General features: G+C 52.1%; 1 protein-coding gene across 3 annotated transcripts; it reads left to right on the forward strand.

The window, feature by feature from the left end:
* The first annotated feature begins 3,891 nt into the window (after positions 1-3,891).
* Positions 3,892-13,257, forward strand: Ca4 (carbonic anhydrase 4). 3 transcript variants are annotated; one of them, XM_048366167.1, is made up of 9 exons: positions 3,892-4,037; positions 9,819-9,822; positions 9,899-10,044; positions 10,949-11,104; positions 11,543-11,688; positions 11,785-11,874; positions 12,079-12,145; positions 12,218-12,381; positions 12,944-13,257. In XM_048366167.1, exons 1-9 carry the CDS (start codon positions 3,980-3,982, stop codon positions 13,136-13,138), a joined length of 1,026 nt encoding a protein of 341 aa, XP_048222124.1. In that variant the 5' UTR covers positions 3,892-3,979; the 3' UTR covers positions 13,139-13,257. The 3 variants fall into 3 exon arrangements, with proteins under 3 accessions (XP_048222124.1, XP_048222126.1, XP_048222123.1); XM_048366169.1 differs by lacking the exon at positions 9,819-9,822 and having other exon boundaries at positions 3,902-4,037; positions 9,985-10,044; XM_048366166.1 differs by lacking the exon at positions 3,892-4,037 and having other exon boundaries at positions 9,670-10,044.
* The last annotated feature ends 7,455 nt before the right edge of the window (positions 13,258-20,712 follow it).

The following is a 20,712-nucleotide window of genomic DNA, read 5'->3' on the forward strand; positions in this document are numbered from 1 at the left end:
GGTGTTTTTAGAGACTCAGCTCAGGTCTCATCTCCTCCAAGAGTCCTTCCTTCCTTCATCTCCTACCAACTGGCTATTTTAGATGCTCCTCTGGGCTCTTTGGAATATTCCAGTCATAAGGTCATTGTTGCTGTTAACAGTTATTAATTATAGCTGACATTTATTGAGCACTTACTTAGTACTGGGAACTTTCTCAGGCCTTTTGCAGGTGCCATTCAGTTAACTCTATCTACTCCTAAGAGGAAGCTGCTGCTTTTACCCATTTTCATGGTGAGAACAGTAAACCTGTGAGAAGTGGAGGGTGGGAAACAAAAATCAATGAGTCCCCTCAAACTGTTCTCATCTTCTATTGTACTGTATCACCTCCCTCCCAATTGAACTTAACATGTTTGAGGATATGTATTATCATCATCATCACCATTGTTATTTCATTGCCAGTTCTGGAGCTTGAATTCAGGGCCTGGGCTTTTCCTGTGATTAATTGGAGATAACAGTCCCATGGAGGTAAGAATGTGGTTTAGTGGTAGAGTGCTTGCCTAGCATGCATGAAGCCATAGGTTTAACTCCTCGATACCACATAAACAGAAAAAGCTGGAAGTGGCACTATGGCTCAAGTGATAGATGCTAGCCTTGAGCAAAAAGAAGCTCAGGGACAGCACCCAGGCCCTGAGTTCAAGCCTTAGGACTGGCAAAAGAAAAAAAAAAGTCTCATGGACTTTCCTGCCTGGGCTGGCTTTGAACCAATATCCTCAGATCTCAGTCTCCTGAATAACCAGTATTACAAGCGTGGGCCATCAGCGCATCTGAATTTTGTGATTGTTATTATAAAGGTGACGTACAGAAGGGTTACAGTTACACGTAAGTCAGGTGAGAATATATACTTGACTTTCCACTGAATGACAAGCCTAAGAGAACAGGGCCTTAGCTCCCTGTGTTCCCTTTACCCGCGCCCCCCCCCCCCCCAGGCTCCCAGACCTGGGGCTTGAATGATGAGCCTGGGCACTGTCCCTGAGCTTTTGTGCTCAAGGCTAGTGTTCTACCACTTGAGCCACAGCTCCACTTCTGGCTTTTGTGGTAGTTTATTGGAGATAAGAGTCTCAAGTGTGAGCCACAGGTGGCCAGCCCAAATTTCAATTTGATTCATGCATTGATTCTTGCCCTTGGGAGTTCAGGAAGAATGTGGATGGGGGGGAGGGGGGTGTTACTTCATTGGTCTAGAGTAGTATTCCCCCCGCCCCCCATGCACAACCACCAATGTTTCATTCCAGGCAACGAGAAGCCTCTTCTTAGAGGTCATGTCCCCTTGTGCCTTTATGCCAGCCTTTAGGTCACCAAATCCTCAGGGAATTCTCACCACCTAAGAGAAAGACAAGAGTATATTTCCATTTTACAGATAAAGGAAACTGAGGCTCCCCCTGCCATCCTAGAACAAGTGGGTGGAGCCAAAAGCATGTGTAACTCCACTGCCTTCCTTCTGCTATGGCCTGGACCAAATACATGGAAATCCTGAAGACCAGCATTGTGATTCACTTTGCATGGAGTGTGGATCACACCCAGGCCTGAGAGGGTTGTGAAAGTCTGGGCTGGGTGGCCCGGGTTCCCAGTAACTGTTTATTGACAGAGGTCAGCAGGGCAGGGATTATCATCTCTGTTTTATAGATGAGGAAGTTACAATCAGAGAATGGAAGGAAAGTTGCCCAAGGCCATCCCTGAGTCAGAGGAAGAGCCAAGACTTGAACACAGAGGAAGACGGGTTGGGGGGGGGACAGGGAGGGACACTCCAGGTTGGTTGATGAAGAGGAAGGAGACTGCTGCAGGGCTGGGGCGCTGGCAAGGTTTCCCCACTCAGGTTGTCTGGGCTGGTAGTTTTATGAACCCTTTATGGGAAGTATCATCTTTGCTCTAATGACCCTAAATCAGGCCTTGTCCCCTTACAAGGGAGGGAGCGGGGAGAACCAAAGCTCAGAGACAGTGTGATAGATGACTGATTCATGGCTGGCCAGGACTGGAGTTGGGCTGGGAGAGATAAGGCCCAGAATACTAAGATAGGAGTGAGCTCACCATTGTCCTGGGAAACTCTGGAGTCCTGTACAGTGCCTAGCTGGGTTTACGGGGATGAGAAGTGTGCATCTTTACCTCCCTCAGGCCCTCAAACATATCCAGGCCCATCCCACACTTCTGTCTCTAGAGACCCCAATGAAGTGGATTTTGAAGTGGGACCCAAAGTTGTTGACCCATAGCCCTTTAATTCCCCCAAGGCTCTCCCTGCTCATCAGGAAGCTGCCCAGCCGCCAGGACCTCCCAGCAGGGTTCTAATTCCCAGGGAAAAGCTTTCTCCCAGCCCAGTCCTGAAAAAAACTTTTCCTTTTTCAGTTCCACAAGCACCAAATCCACTCCCCTCCACCAAAAGCTCCAATCGTGAGGAGAGTGGAATCCTTCCTCTCATTGTCCCAGTTCCGAGCTGCTGATTAAATTCTAAAGTAGTGTAGACAACAGGACACTCCCCCCCACACACACCTGCCTCTCTGTAGGATCAAAGCTGCTTCGTGAGAGCTGTGTGTGTGTGTGTGTGTGTGTGTGTGTGTGTGTGTGTGTGTGTGTGATCACAGGCCAGAGGGGGGAGCTGGCCAAGAATCTAAGCAAAGAGGAAACCTTTTTGCCTGGATTGTTTTGGGGGAGTCAACGCCCCCCTTCAGAGTTCCTTAGCCCAGTTCAAAGGCAGAGAGGGGATAGATGATAGATAAGAGGTTGGCGACTGATGGGGAAGTGCCTGGGCCACAAAAATGGGGCTTCCTGTGGATGGAGGGGGTCAGGGTTCACCCCCTGATTTCTTATCCCTCTCCCCAAACCCTCTGAGCGTTGGAAACTTCCATGGAACCCTGCACTCCTCGTGGACGTGCATGCAGAGAGGAGATAAGAGACCCCAGCCTGGGGGATGGGCAGCTCCATGTCCCCAAGCTGGGCCTTTCCCAGGAGAACCTCGCTTTTCCTGGGTGCTTGTGGAGATCCTGGCAGATGGAAAAACGGGATCGGTTCAGCCCTAGGCCTCTTCCAGTCTCATCTACTGGGTCTGGGGCGGGGGGGGGGGGGGGGGGGCTCAATGAGAACCAGTCGATCCCCTCTCATACCCTCTCATACCGGTCAGCTGGAGCCTTTACAAACCTTTCTCAATTCTCCCCACCCCCCAACCCTCACCTCTCACCTCTGCATTCTCACCCCACCACCTCCCCATCCGGTCATCACACAAACACCTCCCAGAGAGGTCGTAGGGGCCGCTTTGCTCTGTGTTGGAAGGCTCTTTGGTTTGCTTAGAAATTAAGTTTGAGTTTAATGGCGAGGTGCTAGGTTCGATCGCCAGCACCCAGACAGGAAAAAGAAAAAAGAAAGAAGTTTGAGAGAGGGAAAAGGACCCGAGAGTCAGCGACCCGAGTTCCGCCCCTCCGCGCCCCGGTTTCTGGAGCAATCTATTAAAAGCATTGGGCAGCCTTCAAGCTTCCCATCTTTCCGAGGTTATTTCCACCCTCACCACCACCACCCCCAAACCCAAGGACCCACGTTAGTAGGACTACTGCCCAGAGACTGGCGCCAACATGATGCCAGTCGGGAATGCGGGGTCCATCATCCCGGTGCGTTGAGTACCTTCGGCTGTGCCTTTCCGGTTCCTCGACCCCAGGGGCCGGGGCAAGGACGGGGTGGAGACCCGGAGAAAAGCCGGGGTGACTGAGGGGGTCCCAGCGCACCGGGCCAAAGGTGTCCGGGCGTGCGGGGGTGTGGGGGTGTGGAGGAGAGCCCGCGCTGGGGGTGGGGAGGGGACGCCCCGCCAGGGGGAGGAGCCGCGTCCCGCGTCCAGCTGTCGGGGCTCCCTCCCGGCGCGGCGCGGCTATAAAACCCCGGTAGGCATGATCGCGACACCCCCGGCGGCTTCCCGGGCAGGCGCGCGACCCCTGCTTCGGCGGCGGCGCCGCGGCTCCAGCGCACCATGCAGCTGCTTCTGGCCGTCCTGGTGCTGGCGGCGGCGAGGCCCTTGGCTTTCGGAGGTGAGCGGCTGCCAGGTACCCCTCGGGGTGCGAGCCCCGAACTCGGCGCTCCCGCGAAGGCTCGGCCGCCGCGGATAGCCGGGACGCGCGGGTTGCGCATCGGTGCTGGGGCGGCGCGTGTTGGGGTAGCGGGGCGCCCTGGGAGCCGCGAGGGCGCGGGCGGCCGGGGCGAGGCGCGAGCTCGCTCGCGGTCATCCACTCGGGTCCCCGCGCGGGTGTGGGGCGGTGTGCGGCTCGCGTGAGCGCGGGCCGCTGCGTGCGTGCGTGGTGCCCCACGGTGAAGCGGCCACGTGAGTCCGAGGCGAAGATGCTTCTGTGATCTGCCTCGACGCCCTGGGTCCTTCTCGGTCCTCTCGTGGGTGGCAGTCGGTCCTGCCGAGGCTCCGTGCTGCGTGGCTGCCCCCGATCCCGTGGCGAGGGCTGCAAGCGGAGTGTGTTGGGGGTCCTGGCAGTCCCCCCTCTTCCCCAGCTTGGGTTCTCGGCTCCGGAGGTGCAGGCTGTCCCCACCCCCCCTCCCAGCGCTGGATTGGGAGCCTGGCGGGGGGCACCCGGAGACCCGAGTCCCCGGCTGATCCGGTCTTTCCGGACGGGGTGATTTTCGTTTAAAGATTAATGGTGAGACCGAGCTCTTAATTATTCTGCTAGATGGGAGGTGGCAGGGGAGGCGTGTTAATATTTGATAAGGAGCTAAAGGCGATTCCAGCGGCTGGCAACTTCTCCGCTGCCCCACGGCTCTTCACCCAAAGACCCCCATCTGCCAGTCCCCAGTGGCTCCTGGGGGTCCCTCCCAGCCAAACTTCTATTCCAGACCCAGATGCTTCGCCCTCAGAGATGTAGAGTGAGGGACAAGAGTTCCCCGGAGTGGTGGCAGGCCTCTTGGGGTGGGGGTTAAGGACAGCCTCCTAGTAAGCAAGTCCTGTCCGAGATGTGAAGGAAAGAACAAAGAATGTTCAAAACAACAACAAACAACAACAAAAACCAGCCCGGTGCCGTTGGGCACCCCTATAATCCTAGTTACACAGGAACAGACATTTACCAAACTCTTTATCTTCAGGGGGAGAATAAAGGCTGTAAGTGAAGATGTGGCTCAAGTGATAGTCCTCTAGCTCAGAAAAACAACAGAGCAGGAGCACAAAAGACCAGAGTTCAAGCCCGGGTTCCGGTACATACATAAACAAAACCTCCAATCATTTGTTGGGTTGAATATTTGAAAGCCAATGCTTTGCCGTTAATCTAGGTGCCAGGTGGCCTTGGATCAGTCACTTAACCTGTTTCTCATTTACAAAACCCCAAGTAAGTTAATTCTTTAACAACACTAGGTGTTGTTTTAAAGATCTGAGTAAGATGGTGGGTTAAGTGATTAGTGCTAGGCTAGGCTGTAGTACACATAGTTAGGCTCTACCCTGGCTTGGAGCCAGATGGGCAGGGAATGATCTCAGTTTACTCCCCCAACATGCGCACACACCTCCTTTGTTAAGAGTTGGGGCTTCCTAATTGGGGCTCACCATGAGAGTGGAGTGTGCCCAGATGACACGTGGAAAGAAATCCCCAGAACATCTCCGATTGAGGGGAGAGAGAAGGTATTTGGCCCCTTTAGAGCTCCAGACCCCTGGCCAGGAGGTGTTGAGACTTTGCCCAGGGCACACATGGGTTTTGCTGAGCTGGTTTTCAGGATAATACCCCCCCCACCCCCCCCACCCCCCCCACCCCGGCCCAGTGAGAGGGTGGGGTGAGCAAGGTCCATTAGCCAGAGCTTCTTTAATCATCTCTCAACAAAATGGGGCAGGGGTAGGGAAGTGAAGAGTGGGGAATAGTGAGTGGGTGATTGGCAGTTCTAGATTTCCAACTCCACTTCTGGTCAGGGCAGAGGGACAAAGTAGCCAAGACATCTCCTTCCCAGACCTTCTTGGAAGTGATCTGAGACAGTGAGCAGGTAATCGTTTGCAAGCGTGGCCCTCTGGGAGGCTGGCACTCCTAATCCCCTTCTGACAGAGAGCCAGTTGCCCTCACTCCATGACATTGTCCTGGCCTTGGCCTCCTCACCATCGTGTTGTCCTGCCTCCTGCCTCCTGGCCCCTGGAGAAGGTAGCTGCACGAGTGTGCAGCCAAGCAGGTCAAAAGTCTCAATGATTAAGATGGTGGATCAGAGGTCACCACGACAAACTAGGAGCTATAGCCAGAGCCAGGGAAAAGCAAATTCCTAAGGCCTGGACCAGATGGGCCTCCTGGGGATTGTGAGGAGCTCCACCCTGCAGAGCTGGCTCTGGATGACTCTGGGTTAAATGGGGATTTCCCCAGAATAGGCATCTTGGGCCTGTAAGTACAGGGAAGCAGCCTGATTGTCCCCATAGAGGCACTTTCTGCCTCTGGGACCTCAGGGCTGGGCACACAGGAGCCTCTCATGACAAATGATCACTAACTCTTCATCTAATGGAATGAGGAAGAAGGGCCCCTGGGGCTCAGAAAACTGAATCCCTCTCTGAAGAAATGACGCAAGAAGCCAAGCAGGAAGGCAAGGGAACAGATTTCAGCTTCTGAGCTCTGTTCCCCTAGGGGAAAGGCCTAGATGTGTGGGTCCATGTGAGGGGTTCCCCATACTGTAAGGGGTTCTCCATACTGTGAGATAGATTGTCACTTCCTGAGGAAGATCCTATATCTCTTAAAAAAGGATATGCCAGCAGAGCAGCACACTGGCCCAGAGCTAGAAAACTCACAAATCCAAAGTAGCTCTTCAGAGCCAAACGAAGGGGTCAACCTCCTGCAGATACTTGCTGGCCTAGCCTAGAACTTTCCCTAAAACCACTACCCAGAGCCTGGCCTTCTATGGCATCCTTCTCTCCCTGTCCCTATTCCAGGAACCACTTCCATGCCCAGACCTAAGAGAAGATGGGGCTGAGGCATAGCTCAGGCAAGAAGGGGGAGAGGGCACCAGGTGTGGTGGTAACAGCCTGTAATCCTGCTGTTCAGGAGCTGGGCACAGAAGGATCTAGAGGTTGAGGCCACCCTGGGCTCCATAGTAAGTAAAGCCTTGTCTCCAAAAAACCAAGAGCAGGGGCTGGGAATATGGCCTAGTGGTAAAGTGCTCACCTCGTATACATGAAGCCCTGGGTTCGATTCCTCAGCACCTAGAAAAAGCTGGAAGTGAGCTGTGGCTCAAGAGGTAGAGTGCTAGCCTTGAGCAAAAAGAAGCCAGGGACAGTGCTCAGGCCCTGAGTTCAAGCTCCAGGACTGGCAACAAAAACAAAACCAAACAAACAAAAACCCAAGAGCTGGGCTGGGGATATAGCCTAGTGGCAAGAGTGCCTGCCTCGGATACACGAGGCCCTAGGTTCGATTCCCCAGCACCACATATACAGAAAACGGCCAGAAGCGGCGCTGTGGCTCAAGTGGCAGAGTGCTAGCCTTGAGCGGGAAGAAGCCAGGGACAGTGCTTAGGCCCTGAGTCCAAGGCCCAGGACTGGCCAAAAAAAAAAAAAAAAAAAAAAAACCCAAGAGCTGAGGATGTAGAATGCTTGTTTGGTATGTCTCAAGCCCTGGGTTTGGTCCCAGCATTGCAAAAAAAGCGGGGGGGGGGAACCAGGATGGGAGAGAGATTGCTGAGCTGAGCCTAGTCTTTTCTTAGAAATTTCCTCATCCCTGAACTCTTTCCAATTTACTCCATGTCTTTCCTCTCCCATCCCTCCCCCACTTAGCTTTTGCCATCTGCTCACTAGAGGGAGGGAAGCAGGGGAAAGGGACTGTACTAAGCACCAGGCTGCCTGAAACTCTATACCATATCTCATTTAATCTCCATGGTGTGATGGGTAGTTTATCAGTCCCATTTTGCAGATGATAAAACTTAAGACTCACAGAGATTAAGGGACTTGCCCCTAAACCTACAGTTCCCTAAATGGCTCCCTAAATGGTTCCCTAAATGGCCAGAATTCTAGGTTTGGGTGAAAAGCTTTGTTCACACTGTTTGCTGTTTGCACAAGCTTTTTTTTTTTCTCTCCCCCATCAATTAATAGATTATTTTTAGAACAGTTTGAGGTTTGTGGAAAATTATCAAAGGGTACCCACAGATTCCTGCATTTTCTTTATTGTTCACAGCTCTACCACAGTGTGGTATACTCAGAGATGCTCTGACCTCAGACAGAGCAGCAAGGGGAGACATTCATGAGGGGCCAGACTCATCTTCTCACCACCTCCATCAGCCCCCAAAAGGAGCCAGGCTGAACTTGTTCCCTGTTCTCTCCCTTCTCACCAGAGCTTCCTCCTTCCAGGTTTAGGGGAGAGACGCAAAAGCAAAAAGGAGAGCTAGGCACCAGTGGCTCGCAGGTGGCTCATGCCTATAGTTCTGAGGATCTCAGTTTGAAGCCAGCCTAGGCAGCAAAGTCCATGACAGTCTCTGAAAAGCTAGAAGTGAAACCGTGGTTCAAGTGTCAAAGCGCCAGCCTTGAGGGTACAAAGCTAAGGGATAAGGCCCAGGCCCCCAGCCCAAGCCTCAGTACTGGCACAAAAAAAAAAAAAGTGGTGGGGAGGGAGGCTGACCAAGGTAGGGAACATGCTCAGGCCAGCCCAGGGGAGAGCTGACCACTGAAAGGGGCACCCAAAAGCAAGGTGAGCAAATGAGCAGCTCAGGGGTAGATGGGGACTTTTTCCTCTCACCTTTATTTATTATCTTTAAGTAGTTGTACAAAGGAGTTGCCATTCAACAAAGCATTTTATGAATATAATGCATCTTTGTCAATATCACCCCTACCCCTTTGATCATTCCCATCCATCTCTCCCCAAACCCCCTTACTTTCCTTAATTTTGTAGGAATTATTGACTACATTTTCCCCTGTTCTTCTCTTCATTTGTCTTCATTTGTGGGACTTTTTTTTCCCCCCCAGTGCTGGGGATTGAACCCAGAGCCTTAGCCAGGCTAAGCAAGTTCTCTCCCACAGAGCTACCCACCCTAGCCTTTCCAATACTAAAATAATAACAATAACAATAACAATAACAATAATAATAATAATAATAATAACAACCACAACAAAAACCTAAAAACGATAGACAGGATCTTACTATGTATATATAGATAGACCAGACTGGCCTTAAACTTACAATCCTTCTGTTTCCATTTCCCAGAGCTTTGGGGATTCTAGATGTGAGCTGCCACCACGCCCAGTTCCCTAAGCTTCTTCTTTTTTTATTATTATTTTTTGGCCAGTCCTGGGGCTTGGACTCAGGGCCTGAGCACTGTCTCTGGTTTCTTTTTGCTCAAGGCTAGCACTTTACCACTTGAGCTACAGCTCCACTTCCAGCTTTTTGTGGTTAATTGGTGATAAGGCTCTCAAACACTTTACTGCAAGGCTGACTTTGAACTACTCAGCCTCCTGAGCAGCTAGGATTACAGACCTGGGCCACCGACACCTGACACTTAAAAATTTTTTTTAATGTTTTTTTCTTTCTTATTCTTTTTTTATTTTTTTGCCAGTCCTGGGGCTTGGACTCAGGGCCTGAGCACTGTCCCTGAGCTTCTTTTGCTCAAGGCTAGCACTCTACCACTTGAGCCACTTCAGTATTTTTCTGTTTATGTGTTGCTGAAGAATCAAAACCAGGGCTTCATGTATGCTAGGCAAGCACTCTACCGCTAAGCCACATTCCCAGATCTAAAATTTAATGTTTTAAATTACCTTTAAGTTGTTGTACAAAGGGCTTTTGGTTTAACATGTCAGTTTATGATCACTGTGTTTGTTTCTCATGCCACACCACTCAGCCATCATACACTCAAAACTCTCCATCCCAACCAAAGAGAAGAGTCTAACATCAGCCTCTGATCTACCTATATATGCATGTGCACACATACGCACACACACACAGTGGTGTGTCCACAGTTCACACACACTGATAAAGATGCAGGTACTCACAAATACACAGATTTATGTGTGCACACAACCAAGGACCCATATTCTCTTTCTAGCTACTTCACACGCACACTGGTGCTACGAGATTCAAACCAAGGACAACTCGAACTGCCTAGGTGAGTAGGGCCAGTGTTGGGGAGAGACGCTTCTGATGGTGGGGGGCTTTCTGGATGGAATGGAGACCCAGGGAGGGGGGAGAAAATGGGGGGTGCGAGCCCTCAGTTCCTCCCCTGGTGCTTGGAGAACAGAGGACATAGAGTGGCCTTTCCTGTCATGAGAGACTAAGTTCCCTGGGAACGAAATCAGCAGCAGCACTGAAGAGAGAAACACATTTTGCTTTCTCTCCTAACACAATAGATAGTTGGTTGTAATCCAGCGGCACCCTGCCAGGTGGGCCTGGGAGATGGTCCTTGACCTTTTTTTTTTTTTTTTTTTTTTCCAATTTCTTCTTTCTGGTGCTGGGACTAGAACTCAGGGTTTCACACATGCTTTAAAAAATGCTCTACCACTGGGTTACATCCTCAGCCCTCTGGGCACTTTTTGATTAAATTCTGACCTATTCCCCAGTGGTCCGCTTTCTTTCTTCCTGCCCTGCCGTGTGGAGGGCTGCCCAAGTCCTCCCAGCCAGCTGGGTGTTGGAGCTGTGGGGGAGGGGAATGGATGTGACAGGATGAGGCTTCTCCCCTAAGCAGCCCTTCTCAAAGGGCCCCATCTCCCCAACTTTCATGCCCTCTTCACACACCTTTAAACATCCACAAGCTGCCTGCAGTCAGTTCCCATTTTACAGCTGAAAAAGAGGGAGCCCCTGAGATTGTCTCTGCCCCACAGCTCACAGCCAGCGGGGGGGGGGGGGGGGGGGCAGCCCCAGTCCCTCCCTGAGCCACACCATACAGACTCTGGCTGTGCCTGTGCACCTCCACGTTTAGAGGAGGAGGATGGGGTGGGGGAATCCAGGTAGGGGATGTGGACTTAGCAGGTGAGGAGGCACCCTGCATTCTCCGCCTCTTCCTTCCTGCTCAGGACCTGACCAGTGGCAGGGAGACTGCCACAAGAGCCGCCAGTCCCCTATCAACATCGTGAGCCCCAAAGCCCAGGTGAACCACAGCCTGGGACACTTCTCCTTTCTTGGCTATGACAAGAAACAAAAGCGGACTGTACAGAACAATGGGCACTCAGGTGGGCTCTCATGTAGGGCAGGCATGGGCTCCTGGCTCCAGATACAAGTGCAAGGACTTTTGTTGGGGGACCCTCTGGTGAGGAGGAGGAGGGCAATCTGAAAGGGCTTCCAGAACCAGTCAGTTGGGGGCGGGGGAGGGAATCTAGGAAGGGTGGATGGCCATTGTGTGGCTAGGTCAGAGGGAAGCTGGAAGGGACTAAGCGAGGCTCAGGGCTGAAAAGCTTGGGGATGTTAGAGAGGGATCCCAAGCAGAGGAGAAACTAAGACAGATTCCAGAGGTGCATCTGGAGGCAGTAGGTGTGGAGGGCTGTGCAGAAGGGCGGCCAGAACTGGAGCCCATGAAAGGGTGGGAGATAGAGGGGTTGTCCTGTCTGGGTGGAGCTGGGGTGGGAGCTAGGGAGACTGATATGAGGACTCTGCCACCCTGTGTTCCCCAGTGATGGTGTTGCTGGGGAACGAGGTGAGGCTGGCTGGAGGAGGCCTGGCTGCGCGGTACCAGGCCACACAGTTTCACCTTCATTGGTCTGAGGAGCTGGACAAGGGTTCGGAGCACACCCTGGATGGGGAACGCTTTGCTATGGAGGTACAGGGCCTTTTCCTAGCTGGGGCCTTGGGTGGGAAGGGTGGTCCAGCTCCATCACAGGTCCCCTCTCCCTTCCTCCTTCCTTTCCTCTACCAGATGCATATAGTGCATGAGAAAGAGATGGGGGCATCGAACCAGGCACCGAGCTCTGAAGACAGGATAGCAGTGCTGGCCTTCTTGGTGGAGGTAGGACTGCCATTCCCCAGATTCCCAGGAAGCCTTCATAGTGTCCAGAGGCCTCAGGTGATGAATAGATCCTTGAGTGGATCTATTCTAGGAGCCCCGAACCTCAATCCTAGAAGCTGCCTGCCTTCCTCTAGGTCAGAATGAGCAGGTGGTCCCCACCACCTCCCCCAGGACCACTCTAAGCCCCCTTCCCACCCATTCCAGGAGGGCCCTAAGATGAACGAGGGCTTCCAGCCCCTGGTGGAGGCCCTGCAAAGCATCCCCCTACCTGGTGAGTCTGGGAGACAGGGGAGAGGGCTGCTGTCAGAGGGAGGTGTGTGAGGAACCGTGTCTCCCACCCCAGATATGAACACCACCATGAGGGAGAGCAGCCTGCTGGACATGCTCCCCGACCAGGAGAAGCTAAAGCACTACTTCCGGTACCTGGGCTCACTCACCACACCCACCTGTGATGAGACGGTCATCTGGACAGTGTTCAAGGAGCCCATCCGGCTCCACAAAGAACAGGTACTCAGCATTCAGGCCAAGCCACCTGGCACCCTGGAAACCACGTCTATTTGTTCCCCCCTGAGCTGGGGAGCCCTCAGGGAAACAGAAGCCCACTGTTTTAAGGAAGGCCTGGTCTGTTTGTGGGTTGAGGGTGAAGTGGCAGGCTGTAGAAGGTGGGGGGTCAGGTTAGGACAGGGAGTCAGCACCCTAGGGAGGGGTGTTTGGAACCATGATCCTGAGATCTTAGCCTTCTGAGTAGTTAGGATTACAGGCATGAACTGCCAGCACCCTGCTAGACAAGCTGAGGTTTGGGGAGCAAGGCACTCTAGCAATGGCGATGACAGTGGGCATTTCAGGTTGTTCCCTCCCCCCCCCCCCCACCTCCAATCTGTGAGTTCAGGGAAGTTAATGGGCACTTAGGTCTCTATAGCATGGTGCACTTTGTATCCCTTATTCTTGGCCTCTTCACAATACTTTGAGGGGTCCTGACTGGGAGCCTCGAAGAGGTGAGCCCCTCTCCCCCAAGTAGGAAGTTGTGGCTGCCCCTGCTCCAGCCTGCTGAGCCCTGCCCCTCCTGCAGATCCTGGCGTTCTCCCAGAAGCTGTTCTACGACCAGGGCCGGAAGCTGAAGATGAGCGACAACGTCAGGCCCCTGCAGCGCCTGGGAAGCCGCGTGGTGTTCAGGTCCGGGGCCCCAGCACAGCCGCTGCCTTTGCCCCTGCCTGCACTGTTGGTCCCCACATTTACCTGCCTGATGGCCAGCCTCCTTCCATGATGGCGCACGGCTGGCTACATGACCTGACTGACCTCAGCTTGTTTAGAATTCCATTGTTTCTGCTTCCCAGGTTGGACTTTGGGAATGATTAAAAGATGGATATATATTTTTTGAGAGAACATTGGCAAGTGTATATCTTCTTATAATCCCCTCCCGCCCCCATTTCTAGGCAGGGGCTGTAAAGCCTGGAGATTTCTTCCAAATGAGGACCTTCAGGTACTGCCACCCTCTGCCCTTGTGAATTTCCTATCTATGCCCCATTCGTTTCTACCCCCATCCTCAGAGAGAAGCTGATGTAGCCAAGGATCATCATCATGGCAAAAGCCAGATTATCTAGTAGGGGAAAAGAGGCCCAGGAGGGACAGGCTGGATGGAGGCCACAATTGAGGCTGATACCTTCTCTGTCCCTTGTGTAGGGCACAGCCTAGGCAGAGTGGACAATAGAAAACTTATCTCTCTCTCCCCCCCCTCCCTCTGCCTCTCCCCCCCTCCCTTGTGCTGGTGCTAGGGCTTAATCTCAGAGTTTAGGAGCTATTCCTGAGCTTTTTGTGCTCAAAACTAGCACTCTACACATCACTTGAGCAATCACTTGAGCAATGGCTCCACTTCTAGCTTTTTTCTGTGGTTAATTGGAGATAAGAGTCTCACAGGGTTTTCCTGTCCAGGCTGGCTTTGAACAGCCACCCTTATTAGATCTGAGACTCCTGAGTAGCTAGGATTACAAGCATGAGCCACCCGCACTGCTTCTCTCAGTATCTCTTGAGCATTTGTGTTGTGGGCTGGGGTGGGAGGGGAGATGTCAAGAATGAAGCAGGCAAGTGCCTGCCCTCCTGGGGCTCCCCGTCCTGGAGAGGGAGAGAAGGCAGTGTGTGCCTGCTGTGGAGAAGAATAACCCAGGGAGGGACAGTGCTAAGGGTGGGCCAGGAGAAGGGGCATCTGGAAGACTGGAGGGAAGCCATCTGGACTAGTGGTGCTCCTGCAGGGAGGGAAAAGGCCTGTCAGGAAACAGCAGGGGAGAGGGGGCTGAGCAGCAGAGCTGGGTCTGTGGAAGGGGAGAGGTGGCACAGGCCTTGCAGGATCCAGAAAGATGGAGGACCTCCGGAGGGTGACCGCAGCACTGTGGAACAGGGGCTATGGAGGCAAGAACAGAGCTGCAGGGCAGAAGAAGGGGGCGGGCAAGGGAAGAGGTTCCCAAGGCAGAATTTGCTGGAAAATGAGCAGGACTTGTGTCTCTATGAATTTTCCCCCCCTGGAGTCCAAGGAGGAAGAGGAGGAAGGGGGGACTGGGAGACTAGGGGGGAGCAGGTGATGTAGGAGAGTCTGGAAAAACAGGAAGGAGGAAAGAAGGGATCCACAGGCAGCCCAAAGCCAAGTCAGGGCCCTGGCATGTTAGGGGATGAGGGGCTCTGGGTTCAGATCTTACCATCAAGGACAAGGTTGCCTTGAGAAGCAGGGGAAGAGTGAATACGCTGAGACCCGGGGTATGTGTGTGGGGGGGGGGGATTGGTGTGTCCTCATAGTAAGGTAGGGTGGGGGAGACATGTGAATCCTAGAAGGCCTGACTCCAGGGAGTGGGGAATGGGGATAGGGTAGGGAGAAGAGCTAGCTGGAGAGCATGACCTCTAGGCCTTCCACCCCAAGCCCAAGCCACCCACCCTGGGGGGGAAGAAAAGGGTTTCCACCTCCCTTTTTCATTTGTGACCAAGAATAAGTCCTCCCCGCCCTTCTGTTTTGCTAGTGACCACATGCCTGGGGGTTGGCATTGCAGTTGCCATGGCAACGGCAGGCAGCCTGTGTCAGCAGGAGGTTTGGATGCTGAGCCTGCTCTCTGGTTCCCAGGAACTTTCCTGCAGGGGTGGAGGGGTGGAGGGGAGCATGGTAGGAGTGGGGCTCTGGGGTTAGAGATGTCCCTCCTGCTCCCCCACCTCCCCCTTCCTCGTCCCTGTCCTCAAGGGTTCCAACACAACCAGGCAGTCACTGCAGGGCTCTTTCCAAGAGATCAGGGAGGCCCTGGCTTCTCCCAGCCCACATGGACGCCCACAGCCTTCCCTGCCCCGCTGCCTTATGCTAAGAAACTCGGCCAGCCAAAGTCAGAACGGGCACAACTTGTCCACCCCCCCCCACTCCCCCACCTCCATGGCAGGGACTGGCAAAGTCACTTCCAGCACAGTTGTCCTAGCAAAGTCACTGGACCTGTGTCAGGAGGAGGCAGCTTGTTCCCTTGGCCTGGTTTCCCAGCCCTGGAAGCCCAGCTGACACATCTGATATCCAAAAACTTCTTTAGAGCACCCCATCCATCCTACCCTCCAGCCCCCACCCTGTTAGAAGAGGCTCTAAGTTCATACCCAGCCAGCCTGGCTCCCAAGACAGCTATCAGTGGGGTTGATGAGCCATGGCCCCCTTATTTATAAAGAGGGTCCAATCTGTGCCCCCTCTAGCCCTACTTTCTTTTTTTTTTTGGCCAGTCCTGGGGCTTGGACTCAGGGCCTGAGCACTGTCCCTGGCTTCTTTCTGCTCAAGGCTAGCACTCTACCACTTGAGCCACAGCACCAGAAGAAGTCCTCCTTTTTCTGTTTATGTGGTGCTGAGGAATCGAACCTGGGGCTTCGTGTACACGAGGCCATATTCCCAGCCTCCCTACTTCCTTTTTTTTTTTTTTTTTGCCAATCCTAGGGCTTGAACTCAGAGCCTAGGCACTGTCCCTGAGCTGCTTTTGGTCAAAGCTAATGCTCTACTGCTTGAGCCACAGTTCCACTTCCAGCTTTTTTGGTGGTTCAATGGTGAATAGCCTGAGACCCAGAGGCTGGGGCCGAGGACTGCTCCAGGCTCATGGACTTCCCTGCCTGGATTGGCTTCGAACCACAGTCCTCAGATCACAGCCTCGTGAATAGCTAGGATTTCAGGCCTAGCCACCAGTGCCCAGCCCCACTTCCAGTTTTATTCATCTTTGAATGAGTGCACTGGGCATTCACACATACACATTTTACTGCAGGTGTCAGGCCTGAGGAGGGCACAAGGGCTCTTGGACTATACCTGGACTTCTGTGACAGCCACTGGCCCTTTTCTAGAAGGTTCCAGGCCAGGATGTGAAGTGCCTTTGTCGAATGCCTGCTCTGTGCTGGATTGCGGCCTTCCTATGGTTCTGTCATTCATCCCATTGCAAGGATAAGGAAGCTAGGCCAGGGCTCAGGGACTGCGTCTGAGCTAACCTCTGCTCCTGTGGTCAGCTTTCTCATTCCTGTCGTAGGGAAGACACATCTAGCAGGGGCAGAGTCTGCAGCCCTTTGCCCACACCGATCTTTGCCCATTGCTGTGTACCCCTGTTAAGTCACCTCTCTGGCCCCGTTTAGGTTTGGCATCTGGGTGGGATCAAGGGACTAAAAATATTCTCCATGTGTTTAGATAATTCTTGGAAAATAAACTTTCCTGTCTTGCTCTTGGTTTGTGCAGTGGCTCGCTCTAATCTGATGGGGGGGAGGGGGAAGAAGAGAAGAGTGGAAAGGCCCTAGAGACAACCATGGGTAGGTAGGTTGCTTGTATGTGTGCATGTGCATGCGCATGCGCGTGTGGAGATGTGTCCCAGAACTTCAGGGGACACCTGTACACAGGCCACACCTGTGCTGAGTTTGAGGCAATCCTCAGGCATCCTGAGCTTCTGTGTGTGCTAGTGGGACGAGGCAAGGAAGCCCAATGCCCTGCTGGTGTGGCTCCTATCTCGGGTCCTTGGGATACCCACCTGAGCTTGGCCTGTCCTAAATGACCTCGGTGTCTGCCGATGACTCCAGGAGGAAGGCCAGGCCTGGTTCTGCGGGTGGGACGCTGCGCCTGCACCTCGAATGGCCATGTCTCAGCTGCTGTGTTTATTTATCTGAGTAGGGACAAAGGCCTGACCTCCTGGACGGATAAAGGACTTGTCCTGGGGCCCAGGGAGGGGCTTCCTCCCTGAAGGACAAGTCACAAGCTACAGGACAGACAAGTCACAAGCGACTTCCTTCCCGCTGAGATTGGACACATAGGAGGCTCTTCAGGTTGTTCCAAGTGTCAGTGGCTGCAGGCCTGAGAGGACAGGGAGAGGACACAGGGAAGGAAGATTTATTTTCAACAAGATTTAATCTTTGTCGGGGTGTGGTGGCGCATGCCAGCCAGCCGTCGCCAAGACGTAGGAGGCAGAGGCAAGAGGGCCAGTCTGAAGCCAGCCTGGACCAAGTTAGTGAGATGCTATCTCCAAACAAACTAACAGCAAAAAAATGAGGGGCATGACTCAAACGGTAGAGCATTCAGGCATGAAGCCCTGAGTTCAAACCCCAGTACCAGGCAGGACAGGAGGGAAATGACTTACTCTCTCAACAAACACTACTATTTCCTCTGTGCTGGAAAATAAGGATTTGGGGAGAAAAAGCCCAGTGTGGACCCTTCCTCTAAGACCCCCTAACCATAGGCAGATTCACTGAACACAATAAATACTGAGTCTCTGAAATAGAGGCTGGGAGAGGGGTGCACAGCCCTAGAGCACAGGCCTAAGAACACCACAAATGTGGGGTTGAACCACTGCTGACAAGTGCCTCTGGTGATTTAATTTACCTGAGCCTCAGTCTCTTTATCAATAAAATGGGGATGATGACAGCATTTACTGCATAGGATTGGTGTAAAGATAAAACAAGATGCTGGGCATTGGTAGCTCATGCTCATAATTCTAGCTACTCAGAAGGCTGAGATTCTAGGATCACAGTTTGAACCCAGCCCAGGCAGGAAAGGCCAAGAGACTCTAATCTCCAGTTAACCTCCAGAAAACTGGAAATGGCACCATGGCTCAAGTGGTAAAGTGTTCCTGGAGCACAAGAGCTCAGAGCAGAAAGAAAGAAAGAAAGAAAGAAAGAAAGAAAGAAAGGAAAGAAAGAAAGAAAGAAAGAAGAAGGAAGGAAGGAAGGAAGGAAGGAAGGAAGGAAGGAAGGAAGGAAGGAAGGAAGGAAGGAAGGAAGGAAGGAAGGAAGGAAGGAAGGAAGGAAGGAAGGAAAGAAAGAAAGAAAGAAAGAAAGAAAGAAAGAAAGAAAGAAAGAGGTAAAAACAAGATGCTCAAGCAAGAGGACATAGTACTTTGTAGTTATCATGATTCTCTTTTGGTGAGGGGCCAGTATGAAGGCTTGAACTTGCTAGGCAGGGGCCTATTTACTCTGGTTATTTTTTTAGATTGGGTCTAATGTTGTGCCCAGATTAGCCTGGACTGCAATCCTCTTATTTACACTTCTGGTTATAAGTGAATGTCAGATGTATGCTACTCCTATGCCCAGTTTGTTTCCCCCTCCTGTTGAGATGGGATGTCCTGAGCTTTTCCCCCCTGCACGGGTCTGGAACCCTGCTCCTCCTTATCTCTAGCAGCGGACTCCCAGCTCATGGTCTGTGCCTGGCTAGACAACATACAGGATACCCAAATACATTTGCATTTCAGATGAATCACCAACAACAATTTTTTTTAATAGAACCCCAGATTTCATGTTGTTGCTGTTGATCTGAAATTTAACCAGCTGCTGTAATCATTTTTAGTCAATCTCGCTCAAAGAAACAGAGGCTAAGAGAGAAGTGTGGTCAAGAAAGGGGATCAGGGCTGGGAATATGGCCTAGTGGCAAGAGCGCTTGCCTCCTACACATGAAGCTTTTGGTTCAATTCCCCAGCACCACATATATGGAAAACGGCCAGAAGAGGCGCTGTGGCTCAGGTGGCAGAGTGCTAGCCTTGAGCGGGAAGAAGCCAGGGATGGCACTCAGGCCCTGAGTCCAAGGCCCAGGACTGGCCAAAAAAAAAAAAGAGGATCAATCAACTGAGAATGCCATCGTCTCTTCCTTCTCCTGAGCTTCCTTTTGCTCCTCCAGCAGGCCACAACTTCCAAGAACCGACTGCCAGCTGCCAGCCTGGAGCTCTCCCTGCTGATAATCTGTTCCCTGAGGAGGGCGGTCAGGATTGCCACAGAGAGGACATTGGGGCAGCCTCGGACCCCTGTGGACTTCCACCATTTTCCAATGATGAGGGAGACACCCACGCCAGTGAAATCTTTCCTTCTTCCTCAGTCCCTGTCTGACTTCACCCTGGCTGGGCTGGAGATTCTAGCTCCCCAATATTCCAGCAACCTCTTATGAAAGGGAACCCCTCATGCAGCACCTGGCTGCCAGCCTGGGGTGGGTGAGGAAGGATCCTCTGCTAGAATTTTATTTAGAAACCGAGGAAAACAGTAGTGCAGGACGTCAGGGGTTGGAGCACCCTGTTTGCAGCACAGCCTGGAATGCAGGCAGGGTGGGATCCAGGCATCAGAAGGGAGCTGAGCCTCTGCTCTGTCTGAATTCAGGGGTGGTCTCGCAATGCTTTCCTTTCACTTTGTAATCTTAATCTGTGCCACTACCTTTCACTATCTTATTTTGCACGCTAGTCTCTTAGGCCAGGCCCTTTGCATACTTTATTACCTGTTATTGCAAAATCCCAACAGCAACCTTTAGAACAAACTCCACCTGGAACAGTTGGGATTGTCCCATGTCCTGTTTACTGCTTATGGTAGGCACTGTGATGTTCACCCCTCCTCATTCTGTGCTGGTCTTGGGAGTTGAACTTAAGGCCTGGGCACTGTCACTGACCTTTGGAGCTCAAGGCTAGCATTCCACCCCTTGGGCTACAGCTCCACTTCTGGCCTTTGGGTGGTAAATTGGAGACGAGAGCCTACAAACTTTCCGGCCTAGGCCGGCTTCTAATCCTGATCCTCAGATCTCAGCCTCCTGAGTAGCTAGGATTATTTCCTCTTTTTTTTTTTTTTTTCTTTAATCCACATGACCAGCCCTGAATTCAGGAAATGGCATTTCAAGGATCTCTCTCTCTCTCTTTTTTTTTTTTTTTTTTGGCCAGTCGTGGGGCTTGAACTCAGGGCCTGAGCACTGTCCCTGGCTTCTTTTTGCTCAAGGCTAGCACTCTGCCACCTGAGCCACAGCGCCCCTTCTGGCCATTTTCCATATATGTGGTGCTGGGGAATCGAACCGAGAGCTTCAAGTGTAGGAGGCAAGCACTCTTGCCACTAGGCCATATTCCCAGCCCCTCATTTTTTTTTTTTTATCAATTAAATTTTGTTGACAAGGTGTTGTGCAAAATGGGTACAGTTACATAATAGGGCAGTGAGTACATTTCTTGTGATATCTTATACCCTCGTTTTTCTTTCCCTTCCCTAGATCAGGTAGGCATATATACAATACCCAGTGTACCAAAATCATATACAATAGCCACGTGGCGAATGCCAAAGGAAATTCACCTAGAACTTTAAATGTAACGTCAACAATAGAGTTTGCTTATCCTTGTCTTATATGATCATATATACATAGCTGTTGAGCTATTGTGATCCACTGAAAGGTCTATTTTAGATATTTTTCTGTTTAGTAGTTGTTTGGTTTTAGATACATAATGTAAGGTTGCTGACCCAAACCTGTGGAAATACCATTTGACAAGAAGTTTTTTGTTTCACAGACCTGGTCTCTACTGCGCGCCCCCCCCCCCCCCAACAGTCATATATCAAGGAGACCAGTCATATACCAAGGATTATTTC

Source organism: Perognathus longimembris, chromosome 17, assembly GCF_023159225.1.
Source record: "Perognathus longimembris pacificus isolate PPM17 chromosome 17, ASM2315922v1, whole genome shotgun sequence".
Taxonomy (NCBI): domain Eukaryota; kingdom Metazoa; phylum Chordata; class Mammalia; order Rodentia; family Heteromyidae; genus Perognathus; species Perognathus longimembris.